The following is a 16,557-nucleotide window of genomic DNA, read 5'->3' as shown; positions in this document are numbered from 1 at the left end:
CTATTTGTGCATGTACTAAAAATCCTATCATTATGTCACAAAAAACGTGTACTTTGAAGTAGAATTGTTTGCTAAGCTCTGAACGAAAGTGTTGCGTAGCAGTAAACGTGGTAGGAGTGTCATATCCTTAGAGAGAGCTATAAAGATAAACTGCACCAAAAATATTTAATGCGAGAAATTTTAATAATATGAAAGGCTTTAAGACACAGTGTTGAAATATAAATCCCATAAAGATTTTACACAAGTAATTATGCTATTGGAGAGTTCTTTTATTAGGTCATAAGCTATGTAATAGTACACTTAGGGATGACCATTCTAACCGTTAAACCCAATAACAGTGGATAACTGTCCGAATGAATTGGATTTGGATATGAAAATTCAGGTATGGTATGGATATGGGGAAAAACCGTGAACTTTATTCGGTTATGGTTTTAGATATGGTTATAGGGGTCCCCAATCCATATCCATCCCCAAATCCGACCCGAATATATTGTGTGTGTGTGTGTGTGTGTATTTGATATATAATATAGTTTTATTCAATTTACTGAACCCTCCCTATACTAATTCATTATGCATGCATCAAACCCTATACTATATTTATTATGCACCAAACATCATGCATGGGGCATACCAACAACCTCATCAATTCAATACTATTATTTTATATATCAATTATCAAATGTTCCAAGTTTATCAGATTCATCTCTATTCAAGAGTCTCACTGTCAAGAAATTAATTCATTGAATCAATTTGTTTTGTCTTCCTTTCGTATTTGCTTTTGTCCTCTTTTTCTTTTTTATTGGACCAATTTATCATATTGGCTTATCATGAACAACTTCAAATATATTGTTATGTTTTTTGTAATTGGATGTTGCTATTTAATGATGGAATTAGTATTTACTAAAATTTATAGTGCATCAATAGGATGAATATAATTTTTTTTAATTTTTTTATGAAGATGGATATAACCGATAACCGATTGAAAATCCGTTACTCGGTGGATATGGTTATGGATAATCCCCGATAGTTAATTTGCGGTTATAGATATGGTTAATTTTCATTGTTATAGGGATGGATATAGTATTTCCGTCCCCAAACCGAACCGTTGTCATCTCTAAGTACACTTGTCATTGGCTCAAAGCCTAGTTACAATGGAGGGCTAAGATTGATTGAGTTTATTAATTCTCTCTCTCTTCCAACGGTTATATATGTTTGTACTGATATTGAGCTCATATGCTCAGCATGTATCAATGAGAATCTATGAAATCATTCCTTCTTCTTCCTTTCATTTTATACCAAAATTATAGCTTATAATTTGAATTATATTTTTGATAATCAGAGTCGAAATTCTAACAGGTTTCACTTTCAACATACACATGTAATTCCTTTACATCAAATTTCAATTGGATGGTTGACTTGACAATTTGACATATTGTCAAGATTTTCCTTCCACCCGATATGCCCAAATTTATTGCTTCATTTATGTTGTTTTTAATAAATAAAAAAAAGTTGGATTATTGTTGGTTTGAAAAGAATAAAATAATACTTAAAAATGCTTGCATTTAAGGTAAGACAAGTGAAATGTCTTTGGAAATAGCAAAAATCAAAATTTGAAGGCAACTTCAAATTTAACATCTCTTTATCCATGTCAACTTAGCATTTTTTCCATGTTATCTTTGACATCTTGGTTGGGGTAAATGGTATGTCATTTGTTACTATTATGTATATGTGGCATTTTTTGCATCTCCTTTGAAGATGGTCTAAGTTGTTGAGATATATATATATATACTTTGGTATATTAAAACCACCAAGTATTAACAAAAGATCAATAACGATCAAATTTTCCCGGTGAATAGTTCCAAAGTGATATCCATTTATATAATATAGAAATACTCATAAACAACAATATGATACGATGATAACATCTAGCTAGCTGTTCATAGAAATATAGCCAGCATTACCACATTATAACGCAACTGAAACAAGGGATAATCATGAATAAATGTTATAAGATAGATGTGCACTAAGTAACTTTTTTTTTTTTTTTTTTTTAAATATTAAGCTGTAGATCACTGATTTTTGGTGTGAATGGTACTGATCGTCAGAGGCTGAAACCCATGCACAAGACTTGCTTGCCAAACTTTGTCGATGTTGGACATGGTGTAACCACAGTCATGCTCCTTCCAACCTTCCAAGGCATGCACTATTCCTGCTACTCTCGATGCACTCATCACCCTTCTTGGCAACCAGTTCTGTCGTCGCATAAAAAGATAGGTTTAGCGTTTAGGGTTTAGAGTTTCGGGAAAAATGATGAATAAGTGAATAGAGCTTTACCTCGCAAGCGTGAACATTCTCAAGAGATGTGGGCGTCTTCATTGCTGGAGTGTAGTGATAAAAGCAGTCCTTGCGCAATTTTTTAGGTGGGAATTGTGAGAAGGGAACAAATAATGTTCTTTTTGGTGCACTCATCTGTTCTTTCTCGGTCAGTCCATCACCCACTAACCATATCTGCAAATTAATCAATTGGCATTAAATATTATCCAAAATATAAATAAAGATATTTAAATAGATAAAGAGAATTTAGAATTCGGAAAATGCAACAGTTGATACCTTTTGGGCATAACTTTTTGCAACTACCAAATTACTTTCAGTGCCTAGTGATTTGGTGAGCTTCAAATACTCAGTCTGATATAATGTAGCTACCTGAGAGATTTACAATTTAGGTTAGAAGATATGAGGAAACATAATCTTACTTACAAGGGATTAGACACGACATGCCAACATGACTGCATGATATGTATATGTTTACCTGGACACCCTTCTGGCTCAAAGCATGGGCAATGGCATAAGCAACCTTTGTGAGTTTGCCTCTAAGAACAACTTGGGTTGTCCCTTTTGGAATGCTGTTTAGGATTACTGCCACAGCCAAGCTACTTCCATCCACCACCTGGATTTTTAGGTGCGGATGCCTTTGAACGTAGAGACCGCCGCATCTATTCAACTCCTCACCCTTCATATAAATATATGGAAATTAAATAAATAAACAACTGTTTGAAATTTGAATAGATAAAATTGGAAATAAATACACTGCGCAGTAATAAATGTGGTCCTAATTCAAGGGGAGAGATTTATACAAAATGGGTTCTCTGTAATCATGTATTATATTTCTATTTATATAATATGCGTACTGAATCAGAATGCTACATTGCATATCAATTTTTGACAATCGACAAATCAACAGTGAAGTGACAGAATCTCTAAATGGGCCAGACAAATGATGACGTTACCGACACGGTACCATATGGGTTGGACCATCAGTGAACTAAAATTTAGAGTACCCTACTACATAGACAAATACTTCTCAATAGACCATGCATTAACCAATATTATTTATATATAGATATAAATACACTGACAAATATCTGAGATATATTATCCATCCCAATTCTATTATTTATTTGGAAGTGAGGATTTTGGTAAAATTAATTAACTTCTGATTGAACAAGAGACTTAGGACTAGTTTAGTATTGGTGTGCTTCTTAAAAAAAATTGTTTTTATTGTGCTGTAAGAAAAGACAGCTGTAAAATAAAATTGTTGAGTGTTTCATAAACTTTTTTTTTTTTTTTGGTAAAAATGCTTTTAACAGAAAAATAGTGTTTGAGTATTTGGTGAACTTTTGTATAAACTACGGTAAATATATAAAATAATTAAAAAGAATATAGTAGTTAATATAATATAATAATTGTCAAAAAAAAATATAAAGGCAATGATTATAATTTTGTAAAATAAGTGGAGATATACTTAACATTTAAAATTTTCATTAAATGGACACTGATTATTATGCTTTGATAAAAAACACTTTTTTAGAAACATGGTCTACCATGTTTTTGTTTTTTTTGTTGTCATTAACATTAGTTTTTTTTTTAATTAATTAATTAATTTGTTTATTTTTTTTGGTTTTATCATAGACATTTGAGGCTTTAGATTTTTTTAATTACCTGATTCAAGAGACCTAGGCTTAAAACCTTGACACCCTTTTCCTCTGCTTCAAGTATGGCGTCCTCAATCAAACCATTGATAGCTTCATTTTGCCATTGCATAAAGTACTGAAATTTACAAAGAACAAATTAAATTATATTCCTTATATATGATGACGACGACGACGACGACGATAAAGAACTGAAATTTACAGATAACAAATTAAACCAGATCTCATTAAATATGATGATGATGATGAATGATGATGATGATGATAACAACAAGAAACACCAGTCTGTAATAATTAAGGGTGGGGCCTCACTTGCAAACTGTACTTGGGAATGGCCCAAGTCTGTAATCTGAGCTTGTCAAAGCGGTGCCTGTCGACAACAAATGTACGGCCGTGGATCCAAGTTATCATCATAGACCACAACGTCACAGGCCACATCAGCCACAAGTACCACGTCCTTGTGTAGGGCCTGGAGGCTAAGGCAGCAAATCCTAGCGGTAGATGATAGATGGACTCGGGTGTGGTTAGATGGGTTAGATGGAGGACATCTGGCGATTCCTCCTCCCTCTTGAGTGAAGTTTCATAAAGTGGATCGCTTGATTTGTCCGTGGTGCCATATACGTAGTCGTAGATTGGCATGAAGAGACAGTAATTGGTCTTGAATTGCGTGTGGTGCAAAGAATGGTATCTGCAATGCATGTCAAAAATTTTAATTAAATACAGAGAGAACTATCATTAGTACCTAAAAATATTTAAAAAATGGTGACGGAATTTAATTGGGTATTTAGTCATTTGATTATGTAAACGTATTTTAGTATTATATGTTTTAGAGTTTTTTTTTTTTTTTTTCGTAGGATAAGAATTAGGGTTTCTTTTGTCATTTATATTTAAGCCTAAGATTGCTGTTTCTGTTTGTTTTAAGATTAGGTGTTTGTGAATTGACAATTTTGTATTATTTTACTTTGTTCCAAAACAATACAAAATTGTCAATACGTCTATGTAACTAAAAGACTACATCTTATCACTTATTTCTATGGTCTGATGGTATTCTTCTTCATTTGGAAGTGAAAGGTTTTAGGTTCGAATTTCATGAATGGTGAATTTGATATTAAGTTTAGCTACTCATTATATAATTTAGCCAAACTTCTTCTTCTCTTAATGTAAAGATATCGATGTATTCATAAATATAAAAAAAAACCACATCTTGTGGGTACTTCTCAGATAAACACATAAGCAAGAAATTATTCATATAAAGTAATAAATAACTAAAGGCTAACAATAATAGTGATATATAACAGGGGTATATATGACAATGATGTTGGTTGGACCAAGATTCCTGGTAACCTGTAAAATTTGACAACTCGCTCAAACGTGGACAGTCAAACAAACACACGCAATAAGACTATAACAGTCTCTCACCGTGACAGAAATCTATTTTCTTGTAAAGACATTTATGGCCCGCCCGCCCGCCCGCCCATTTATTGGGCAATGTCCACAGTTCTATGCTGAAAAATGTTAAAGAGGCTGTTTTAAAATTAAGATTATTCATAGATTTTTTGTTACCTTACACTTTAACGTCAATTTTTATTCTAATTTTATAAAACGTTGTGCTAAAAATATAAAAAGATAGATTCTATGGAGAGTCTCATTTGCATTTATCTTCTATCTAATAAATGCAAAATTCAAAAAAAAATATCTCTACATATTTTTCTAAGTAACAGATAATCAAATGATAAATTATGTGTCATAATAAAAAGTAGATAAAATAATATACTTTTCGGGTCCATTAAAAATGTATTATTTACTTTACATATATTATGTAGAGTATCTTTTGAATATATGTTACTTGAAAAAATCTTTAGAGATTCACAGTATTGTTGTGAGAATTATTAAATTGCTTGCGTAGACATTTTGTACGGCACTTGGATGAGATCAGAGATTAGGTGTATATATGTACCATAATTATTCCTCGCGTTATAAAACGATTTCGGTTTTTTATTTTCTTGTGATATTTCTTACAAAAGCAATAACATTAGGACCAGAATAATTTTCAATAAAACTGTGTAAATTTATTATTACTAATTATGTGTATGACATATGCATATTTCCAAGACTCGTATAAAATAATTTTTCCCTATAACCGGTTGTATAAAAATAGTAAATGAGGGCAAAGCGGGACTTACGATGGGGTGTAAAGGAGATACTTGAGAGGAGGGAAAATGGTGAAGAGCCACTTTGGAATGAGCTCAAAATTGCAATGTCCCATGTTGTTCATAAAGTCGATATAACTTACATAACCAGCAAAGCTTACGATAGAAGATGTCCCGGTGAGTATAGTTGTCAACAATGGTATAGCAAAGAGTGTGAAATATGAGATGTGCTCCGCAAATGGGTGAATCACAGCTGCACGATACATCAAACAAAAATATACATTCAAAACAATTATTTTCCGTTATATCATTTCACACTGATTTTCTGTTTATATCATTTCACATACATCTAAATCTAAACTATGTATTAACAAAATCTTCTTTGTCAACTAAAAGATGGTGAAAAGACCATTTAATTTTCTATCTTAACAAAAACGTTGTGGGCAATAATGTCATTTCACAAAATCAAAATTTATTGTTTTTCCATTTAAGTCTCATCTACATATGATTTTAGCATATATCTAATTTTAAAAAATAAAAAATAAAAAATAAAAAACAAAAACTTCTTCCCACTCTCACTTCCACGTTCTCCCTCTCTCCCTTTCTCCTTCCCATTTTAAAAATAAAAATAAAAAATACTCACACAAAGTGTTTGTATGCAGGCATATGCTAGTTACCTATTAACGAAATCTGCTTTGTCTATCAAAAGAGAATGTAAAGACAATTTGGTCATATATCACAAAATAAAATTATAGATAGTAATGCAATTTCACATAAACTGAATTCTTTATTTCTTTCCTCACCCACATATCTTTATAATATATTTCTAATTTAAAAAATAATAATAAAAATATAAACCTCTCTCCACTATCATGTTTTCTCTCTTTTTCTCAATCCCTCTATTTTTACATGACTCTCCGGCATCTCTCCCCCATATATTTTCTTAAAAAGAGCAGAAAACTGCTTCACACAAGAAATGTGTGAACACTTTAATGTACCAAGAGAAAGTGAAGTATACTACTAATTAACTGGAGAAGGTATCTGGATAATATTCTTACAAGTGATTGGCTCAGTGACAATGGAGGAATGGTGATGTGAGTGGTAGCGAGAGTATAGGAAATGGTGGTGAAGTGCTCTGTGGAGCCAGTAGTAGAGAAACTCCACTGGACCGGCATGAAGTAGAATCGTTAGAATAACTCCATCTGTCCTCCAAAATGGCAGGTTTACAGCCCCAGGTAAGTGTCTCCCCAGATAGAATAGAATTGCATTGAACAATATTTGATCATCCCTATACCCAACGAAAAATTAAAAAGAAGAAGATATAATTAAAAACATTTAAATGGATTGGTTATAAGACATCTTTCTGAGATTGTAATCAGGCAGCGCATCTTTTAGCTAAGAATCCGCTGTCGACTGATGTAGTTCTTTATAGGTACCAGTTTCTTTCTCTGTCGACTTGCTCGAATTCAAGACCCTTGTCGACAATCCGGCTATTGCCCTTGGCCGTCCGATATCGAGAAAGAGAGATCCATAACTGGTTGTGGAGAAACCTCCACAGCATAAATGGAAATATGAGGAAATAAGATAGATCTTTATCTTTCTCATCTTTAACGAAATACGAGTATGCACCATGAATGATCCAAGGAGCCACGACCACATGCTGAAAACCCCAATATCACAAACTTTAAGTTATTAGTACATCAAAGTATATCATGTATCGATAATGTATATACAATAAAAATCTTAACGGGGGAGGTAACAAAGTTTTCTAGTATGGACTGGAGCATAGCATGCATCGAGATTCTTGATTGTTCAGAGCCATTGCATTATTGGCCTCGCAAACCAGTTGTTCATTCACCTCGTTCATACTATGGGGCGGTCCATTTTAAAATTTTCGGTATGTGGCATTGTAGGTACGAGAGAGAGAGAGAGAGAGAGAGAGAGAGAGAGAGAGAGAGAGAGGGTGGGAGCTAGGGTTTGTAGAAGGGGAGACCTTAAAGCTTCCAAGAGGAGTCCATGGCCAGTCGGTGAGAACTCCGGGAGTAGTAGCCATATCTTTTTTTTCCTTTGCTAATAAAGCTGGCTGCTTTGCACGTTGACAGTTTTAGCTTTGGGTATGTGTATATATAGTAGTTTGTCGATGCTACATGAGAGTTTTTGTTGCGAAGTTGGAGCAATGATTACGTTTATTTATTGTGTGCGTAGCGGTGCCTAAAATGCAAGGTTTTTAATTCCATTCAGATATTTTGTCGGGTAATGCTAGAAAGATTAAATTTATAGACTAAATTTACAAATTAAATTATGTGTCATCAATAGGAATGAGCCCGTTTATTAACGCGTAAGTCATAATTTAATTATCAACTTTCATATCATTTAGTTTACAAAATTTTATCTATAAATTTAGTTTGTCTAGCATTCTCATTTTGTCGAGAATTTTGAAAAATTCGGCGAAGATGTACGCAAAGTCCAATAGCAAGGTGGCTGTAAAAGTGGTTATGGAGTTGGAGATAGGTTGTGAAAATTTATTATATGCAACGATGGTTGTAATGTACATTAATGGCACGCACTTGCCTTATATAATGTCATACATTATTTTATATTTTCATTGTATTATGTAAGAAAATAAAATACAAAGTTAATAGGGTAAGATTTCTATCTGGTAAACAGTTCTGTTTACCGTGTTCGTATTATTTTTGTATCAAAATTATCATTTTAACAAGTCGTACTATGTCAAAACCTATTAAGTTAAAGGGTTTATAAATTTAAACCCAAACCCATCCGTTAAAATTAACAAGTAACTCGACTTGACCGTTTGCACCAATTACGAACAACATAATATTACTACTAATGTTAAAAAAATCGGTGAAGATGTACGCAAAGTCCAACAATAGCATGGTAGCACAAAAGGTGCTTATGGAGTCATGGAGACATGTTGTGAAAATTTATTATATGCAACGATTGTTGTAATGTACATTAATGGTACGCACTTGCCTGACATTATTTTATGTTTTCGTTGTCTTACGTCAGAAAATAAAGTACAAAGTTAATAGGGTGAGATTTCTATCTGGTAATCAATTTTGTTTGTCGCATTTGTATTGTTTTTGTGTCAAATTCATTATTTTAACAAGTTGTGCCATATCAAAACCTATTGAGCCCAAATCCAACCGTTAAAATTAACAAGTAACTCGACTTGACCCATTTGCACCTATTAATGACAATATAATATTACTTAATAAATAACCAAATGAAAAAAACTTTGCGTTATCTGAAAAGGGAAGTGTTATTGACATTAAAAAAAATATAGAAAGTTTGGAATGTAGAATGAGAAATTTGAAATGCCAATAATAATTCCCATCTGAAAATACTAAACATTAATGTATGAATTCGCAAGTTCTTTTTTACTACATATCTATATGTCACGTAAATTTTACTTCAAAACATATCTTTCAAATAATGTTTTAAAATCTTTCAAATATCTTTCAAATAATGAAGAAGAGATTTAAGGAAGAAGAAGAGTTCCCACCCCATGCGACCTCTCAACTTTCAACTTTCATCTTTTTTTTTTTTTTTTTTTTTTTTTTTTTTTTTTTTTGCCTATTGTTCAATCTAGTTGCGTAACATGGGTTGAATGTGAATTTGGATTTGGTGTGGCACCATCCAGCTTAACTTCTGTGTCTCACTTGTCATCCACGTGTTTGATTAGGGATGGCAACGGTTCGGTTTAGAAACGGAAATACTATATTCATCCCCATAACCATGAAAATTAATCATATCCATAACCGCAAATTAACCATCGGGTATTATTCATAACCATATCTACCGGATAATGGATTTTCAATCAGTTATCAGTTATATCCATCTTCGTAAAAAAATTAAAAAAAATTATATTCATCCAATTGATGCGCTATAAATTTTAGTATATACTAATTCCATCATTAAATAGCAACATCAAATTACAAAAAAACATAAGAATATATTTGAAGTTGTTCATGATAAGCCAATATGATAAATTGGTCCAATAAAAAAGAAAAAGAGGACAAAAGCAAATACGAAAGGAAGACAAAACAAATTGATTCAATGAATTAATTTCTTGATAGTGAGACTCTTGAAGAGAGATGAATCTGATAAACTTGAAACATTTGATAATTGATATATAAAATGATTCAATGAATTAATTTGGTTGAGTATAACAATAATAGTATTGAATTGATGAGGTTGTTGGTATGCCACATGCATGATATTTGGTGCATAATAAAGATAGTATAGAGTTTGATGCATGCATAATGAATTAATATAGGGAGGGTTCGGTAAATTGAATAAAATTATATTATATATCAAATATATATACACACACACACACAATATATTCTGGTCGGATTCGGGGACGGATATGGATTGGGGACCCCTATAACCATATCCAAAACCATAACCGAATAAAGTTCACGGTTTTTCCCCATATCCATACCATACCCGAATTTTCATATCCAAATCCAATCCATTCGGACGGTTATCCACGGTTATCGGGTTTAACGGTTAGAATTGTCATCCCTATGTTTGACACTATTATTTTTCTTAAAATTTATCATAAATTCATACCAGGTTCGAAAAATATTCCCTAAAGTACTACAGATTTGTACTCACTTGAACTTTCATCTCATACCATTAAATTCACTAAAATACTAAATAAAAAATTCTGATATTTTTGTAAGTTATATGTCAAATAATAAACCCAAATTTCAATACAAGTATAGTTTTTTAAGTGTAGATAGGCACTTATTTATATGATATATAATAAATTTACTTAAATCGGCTTAGTCTGCCTAGGCACTAGGCCCTAACCAGCCATCAGACTAACGCTTAGCATCTTTTAGAACGTTGACTTCAAGTATTACATACCCAAAATAAGAGGTTAGTGAAAACAAATCAGTATATTCTCGCACAATATTAAATGTTAAGGATTTATGAAATGTTTTTTATTTTCAAATTTGTAGAGTATTTCAAAATAACCTTTCTCTTAATAGGTTGAAATAGGTACCCGCAAGTAGACCTAAATTGATGTTATTAACGGGTTGACTCAATAAAAATCCGACTCATTAAACTTCAATATGAACCCATATTTTTCTATGTCATTTCATGTTGGGTTAACGGATCGTGCATGTAATTATAGGTCTACTCCTATTACAATCGGTCATGCTAAATAAAAAGGAATAATATTTCTCTCATTTCTAGTAAAGAGGAAAGTTCTTGTTCCCCTCAAACAAGCATTATATTATCGTACAAAAGGTATAGTTAGATCTGTTTATTCCTTTTATCATGAGAGTCAACATCGAGAGTCTGATGATCTATGTAGGTGCACTCAGACCTGGTATTCGTGTCGTGTTTTTCATGTTCGTGTCGTTTTCGTGTCATACGCAATATCTTAATGGGTCGTGTTGTGTAACACCCGTTAAAATAAATGGGTAAAATGACCCGACCCAAAATTGACAAGTATATATTTATATATATTTCTTTTAATTAATGTAGAAGTGTGAAAAATATAGAAAAAATATACAAATGCTCGTAATGACAATCCTTACAACTTTCATAAAGAACTTAATTTTGAAATTCGCCACTATAATCATATAAATCGTAGATTAAAATTTAACCATTGATAGTTGTTTACATTGACACTTCATTTTTCTCATCAAATTTTGTTTTTTCGGATTTTCTTTTTTGAAAACATGATCTATTAGAGGATGCAGGAAGATCAACGGTTTGGATCATTGATATTATGTTCAAAGTTTTACGGTTAGTGAAAATATTGCTTGATGTTTATAAAGTTTCTACAAATTATATGACATCGACTCATATTTCAGTTAACCGTATCAAAACGTGATATCAAATATCTAAACCGTTCATCTTCTTACATCCGCCAGATGATCATGTTTTCAAAAAAGAAAATTTTAAAAATGAAATTCAATAAGAAGAATAAAGCATAAATGACAATCGACGGTTAAATATAAATTTAAGGTTTATGGATTATAGTGTTGGATTTCGAAGCTGACCCTTTCATGAAAGTTGTAAAACTTGTCACTATGAGTGATTGTGTGTGTGTGTGTGTGTGTATTTTTTTTTTTTGCATTTTTTTACACTTCTATAATAATTATTATTATTAATTTTACCCTCAAATAAAAAACATTATTCATGAGGGTTTGGAGGATTTTAAAAATCTAAACGATAATGTAAGTGTAACCATTATCTACTTGTGGAGGAATAATGATGAATCACGAGTGTTTATATGTTCTTTCACATTTTTCACACTTGTATGCATGTCTTCTTAGTTCTTGCCTATACAAATACTATACTAGTTTATTTTAATTTTGGACAACAACATGTTAAGTACAATTTATCCTAGTAATGATAATAAGGAACTCTCATAATAAAAATAAATAATGACTAAAACATTTTTTTTAACTTATATAGAATAATAATACAAAACTATATATTTAACATAGAATATATTGTATATATTTGTCACATCCCGACCCAGGGCGGACCATTTCCCGGGCCTGACTCCACCGTAGCACGATATTGTCGGCTTCGGGCCCCGACCACGCCCTCACGGTTTGTTTCTGGGAACTCACATAAGAACTTCCCAATGGGTCACCTATCCTGGGATTGCTCTCGAGCGCTTCTCGCTTAACTTCGGAGTTCCTACGAAACCCGAAACCAGTGAGCTCTCAAAAGGCCTTGTGCTAGGTAGAGATGGGAATATACATTTAAGGATCACTCCCACAATCCACCCCCCTTAGGGGCCCGACGTCCTCGTCGGCACACACGCGGCCAAGGTTAGGCTCTGATACCAAAATGACACAACCCGACCCGGAATGTCCACTAGGATCCCAAATCGAGCTGTGTTGGCTTCGTCACCTTCCTGGTGTCAACCAACACAGCTCGATTTGGGGTCCTAGTGGACATTCCGGGTCGGGTTGTGTCATATTAATATGGCTATTGTATTTTATAATAAATCTTTTACTAATTAAACTTTAAAATTATCAAAATAATTTTTTTTCTTAATGGGTCGAAACCGGTTACCCGCGTGTATACCCGTTAAGAACCTGTTATTAATGTGTTCTTAAGAAGTCATCCGATAATGACCCGATTAGTTATTGTGTTGACCCGAAATCTATTATTTTCGTGTCGTGTCAAAAACTGTCGGGTCTAGGTGCACTACATGCACCATCGGTCCTCCTAAATAAAGTTACCCCTCGTGTTAAGCGCATTATATTCATGTTAAAAAAATTCAGGAGCCATGTATGGGTGCACTACATGCACCTTCTCAGGGCCATTTCTATTTATCGCCATTTAAAACCATCTTTTATAAAAATTATTTGATTTGAAAATATTGATTCACCTATATACGTAAGGGTCATGGTTTATTTTGGTTCTCCTAAAATTCTCCCTCTTCTAAAAATTTAAAAATGATAACTATATATATGTGAAATTGAAGTTTGACATCATGATCCCCAAATTCAAGTTTTTTTGCAATTGAAATTTCTAAGTTTTTTAGAGTTGGTTGACATATTAATTTAAAGATTATTATTTTTATCCAAATTTCAAGTTTGTTTTGAACAATTAATCGTAATGTAAAGTTCGTCTTGACATATTACAAGATGTTTAGGTTGTTATCCTGTCAACTTTGATTTGGTAAAAAGCAAATTTGATATTAAATTATTATTATAATTTTTGTGTAGCTTAACTCAATGGTATAAAAAAAATATTGTTGTATGAAAGATATTTGGTTTTTTCACTTAAAATGCAGCGTATGTACTGTTTTCTAAAACCTATTATGCGTACATGTTGAGGACTCTGATCTTGGAGGACCATTTAAGCCCTCCCCTCTCTTTACTTCTCCCACCTGTTTTTCTGTTGGTCCCCCTTGATTTGGTCTATTGCAGTCTGCCGTTGAGACACATCCCACGTGGTCGGTCTGATAGTGGAGACTGGGGAGTTACACACTCCATCATCTCCTTTATGTGTTTCATTGTGTTAGAAACTTAATATTTGGATATTAGTATTATCAATATTTAAACATGAAATATTCAAGTGAATGAAAATTAAAGTGGAAAAGTGGGTGAGTCTTGAATTGTCTATATTGGTAGCATGTGCAACTGCTACTTTTAATTTTAAGGAAAACGAATGAAAATAACTTGAAAACTTTGAGTTTTAACGATAAGAATAAAATAAAGGGTAAGGTGAATAGTACCAAGTTTGACTTTTTAGTGTAAAAATGTGGTTTTCCGTTAAAGTGAACAGTATCGCGGGCTTTTCGTTAAAACTTCCCTTTTATTGTCATGAAAGTGGTCATGGGATGAGCTTACCGGTTAATCTCGTTTGAATTTAAACAAGAATATAATTGCCTATTTGGAAAGACACATCAGTTGAACAAAGGGCATTAACACATGTGTGGTATCAGATGCCCCCTTTGTTTGAACCACTTGAATACATGAAGGGTTTTCTCCAGCTTTTTGACAAGGTTGGGATATGACTGTTGAACACAAGGTTGCATCCTTTGTCCTTTGGAAATAGAGCATCTTTGAAAAGATAGCATATCAATGCCTATAAATAGACTACCAAGTCAAGCATTTTAGAGGTAGTGTCGCATTCATAAATCAAATAGAAGTTAGTGTTGAAAAGTCTAGTAGGTAATGAATGCCCACATAGAAACTAAATACATTGGGTAGATTTTCAATGCCCATAAAATCAATCTTGACTTGGGAGATGAAGAAAGATTATATTGTCAAAGATGTGTGCTTGGAGTTGCTCTATAAATAGAGCACTCCGTATGCTTTGAATAGAGAGCAGAAAAAGAAAGAGAGAAAGAGGAGAGGAGAGAATACATAGAGTTATCTTTGTACTCCTATTATTCCAAATTATAATGAAAGCATCACTGCTGCCCAAGGACGTACTCCAGTCACACTGACTGTAGAGGAACCTCGTAAATTTTGTGTCTTGTTTTATTTATTCCACTGTACACACATCGTCGATTTTACAACACGTTATCAGCACGAAAAGCTCTCATGTCAGTGGAAAGCACAACGCCATAAATCCGGTGAAGCACTATCCACATCTCACCTCCGTCATCTAAAATCTCACAGAATAAAAGGTATGTCCATTTTTCGTCTCTCCCACTGCACCAGAAGCACTCCACCGAATTCCGGTGAGAATTGAAATTTACGACCTGAAGTCGTCACAAGATGAGAAAACTCGTACTTGACAACTGGTTTCCAGAGATCCAGAAGAATCTCATCAGACTTGGAAACCCAGATCACGTTGTTTTCGACGGATCTTGAGAACTCCCATGAATACTTGGTTGTTTGAGATGGTGATGGCAAGAATGAATCCACACAGGCCTCCCTCTCTTGTGCCTCCGTCAACCCCACTGTCATCTATGTCTCGGTATGGAGGTTCTTGCTTAACGATGCCATGTTCCCTGGGTCATGCAAGAACAACGCCAGTCTCTAGTAGCCTTTTGGATTGAATTGAATTTGGGAAACCTCCATAACTAGCCAGCTGGCCCTGCGTTTCAAGACTGGTAGAGACAGAGAAGGAAGAATAGAAAATGGGGATTGATGGAATGGCAAGGTACATGTGAAGAAGAAAGAAAAAGGATGTTGACTGCAATCTAAGGACAATATATATATATATATATATATATATATATATATATATATAAGGATTTGAATGGTGCATGACACCATTTGGTCAAAATAATATAAATAGGTTTCTGTTGGTGCATGGCACCATGTTGCAGAAATAAGAAAAGTAACAATAATAATGTTTGAATAAGTGCTGACAAAAGAAAGAAAAATAATAAATAAAAGGAGGTATGATACTTCTTGTTATTTATATGAATTGGTGTTGGTTTAAAACCCTTTCACAAGTTCTATTTACTTTAAAACAATTTATTTATCATGGACGGTTTTACCGCCTACTGCTTTAAGTTTTGATTTATGTGAATGGTGCTAAATTAAAGCCCTTATCACAAGCTTTATTTACTTAAATGCAATTTATTCATTATGGCTGGAATTACTGCCTATTGCTTTAATTTATTTATTGTACTTCTTTTTGTTACGATGAGTACATACTGGACCCCAAGTTCCTTAATTAAATAAGAACCTACAGTTTCTTGATCCTCATCAAATAAAAATGATTGGACCTGAAGTTCCATCAAACAAAAAGATCGGGCATGAAGTCCCTTGATCCTCAAGATCAGGACATGAAGTTCCTTGATAAGTACCTTAAGTTTGAAGTGCCGCAGTGCCTCAACTTAATTGCAATAAAAGCCATAAGAGTCTCAGTCTACAGACTATTAAATAAGGACCAGAAGTTCCTTATGTCCATACTCAAAAATGGTTTAGCAAAAGCATTTATTAAGC

General features: G+C 33.2%; 1 protein-coding gene across 1 annotated transcript; it reads right to left on the bottom strand.

The window, feature by feature from the left end:
* Nucleotides 1-1,849: 1,849 nt before the first annotated feature.
* LOC137734606 (very-long-chain aldehyde decarbonylase CER1-like) lies at nucleotides 1,850-8,270 on the bottom strand. The gene is made up of 10 exons (XM_068473845.1): nucleotides 8,133-8,270; nucleotides 7,576-7,799; nucleotides 7,198-7,427; nucleotides 6,173-6,392; nucleotides 4,302-4,677; nucleotides 4,000-4,107; nucleotides 2,810-3,010; nucleotides 2,611-2,703; nucleotides 2,335-2,508; nucleotides 1,850-2,252 (listed from the first exon to the last, which is right to left on the bottom strand). Exons 1-10 carry the CDS (start codon nucleotides 8,190-8,192, stop codon nucleotides 2,070-2,072), a joined length of 1,869 nt encoding a protein of 622 aa, XP_068329946.1. The 5' UTR covers nucleotides 8,193-8,270; the 3' UTR covers nucleotides 1,850-2,069.
* Between the last annotated feature and the right edge of the window lie 8,287 nt (nucleotides 8,271-16,557).

Source organism: Pyrus communis, chromosome 5 (assembly GCF_963583255.1).
Source record: "Pyrus communis chromosome 5, drPyrComm1.1, whole genome shotgun sequence".
Taxonomy (NCBI): Eukaryota; Viridiplantae; Streptophyta; class Magnoliopsida; order Rosales; family Rosaceae; genus Pyrus; species Pyrus communis.
The sequence above is the reverse complement of the archived record's forward strand: the minus strand, read 5'-3'. Positions and strand labels throughout refer to the sequence as shown.

Bases quoted from the DNA above. Each gene is read 5' to 3' on its own strand.
- LOC137734606 (XM_068473845.1), bottom strand. From the start codon at position 8,192: ATGGCTACTACTCCCGGAGTTCTCACCGACTGGCCATGGACTCCTCTT. The intron at 4,678-6,172 runs GTAAGTCCCGCT...CATGCATTGCAG, and splicing joins TATCTCCTTTACACCCCATC to ATACCATTCTTTGCACCACA. The intron at 3,011-3,999 runs GTAATTAAAAAA...ATTTATATGAAG, and splicing joins GCCTAGGTCTCTTGAATCAG to GGTGAGGAGTTGAATAGATG.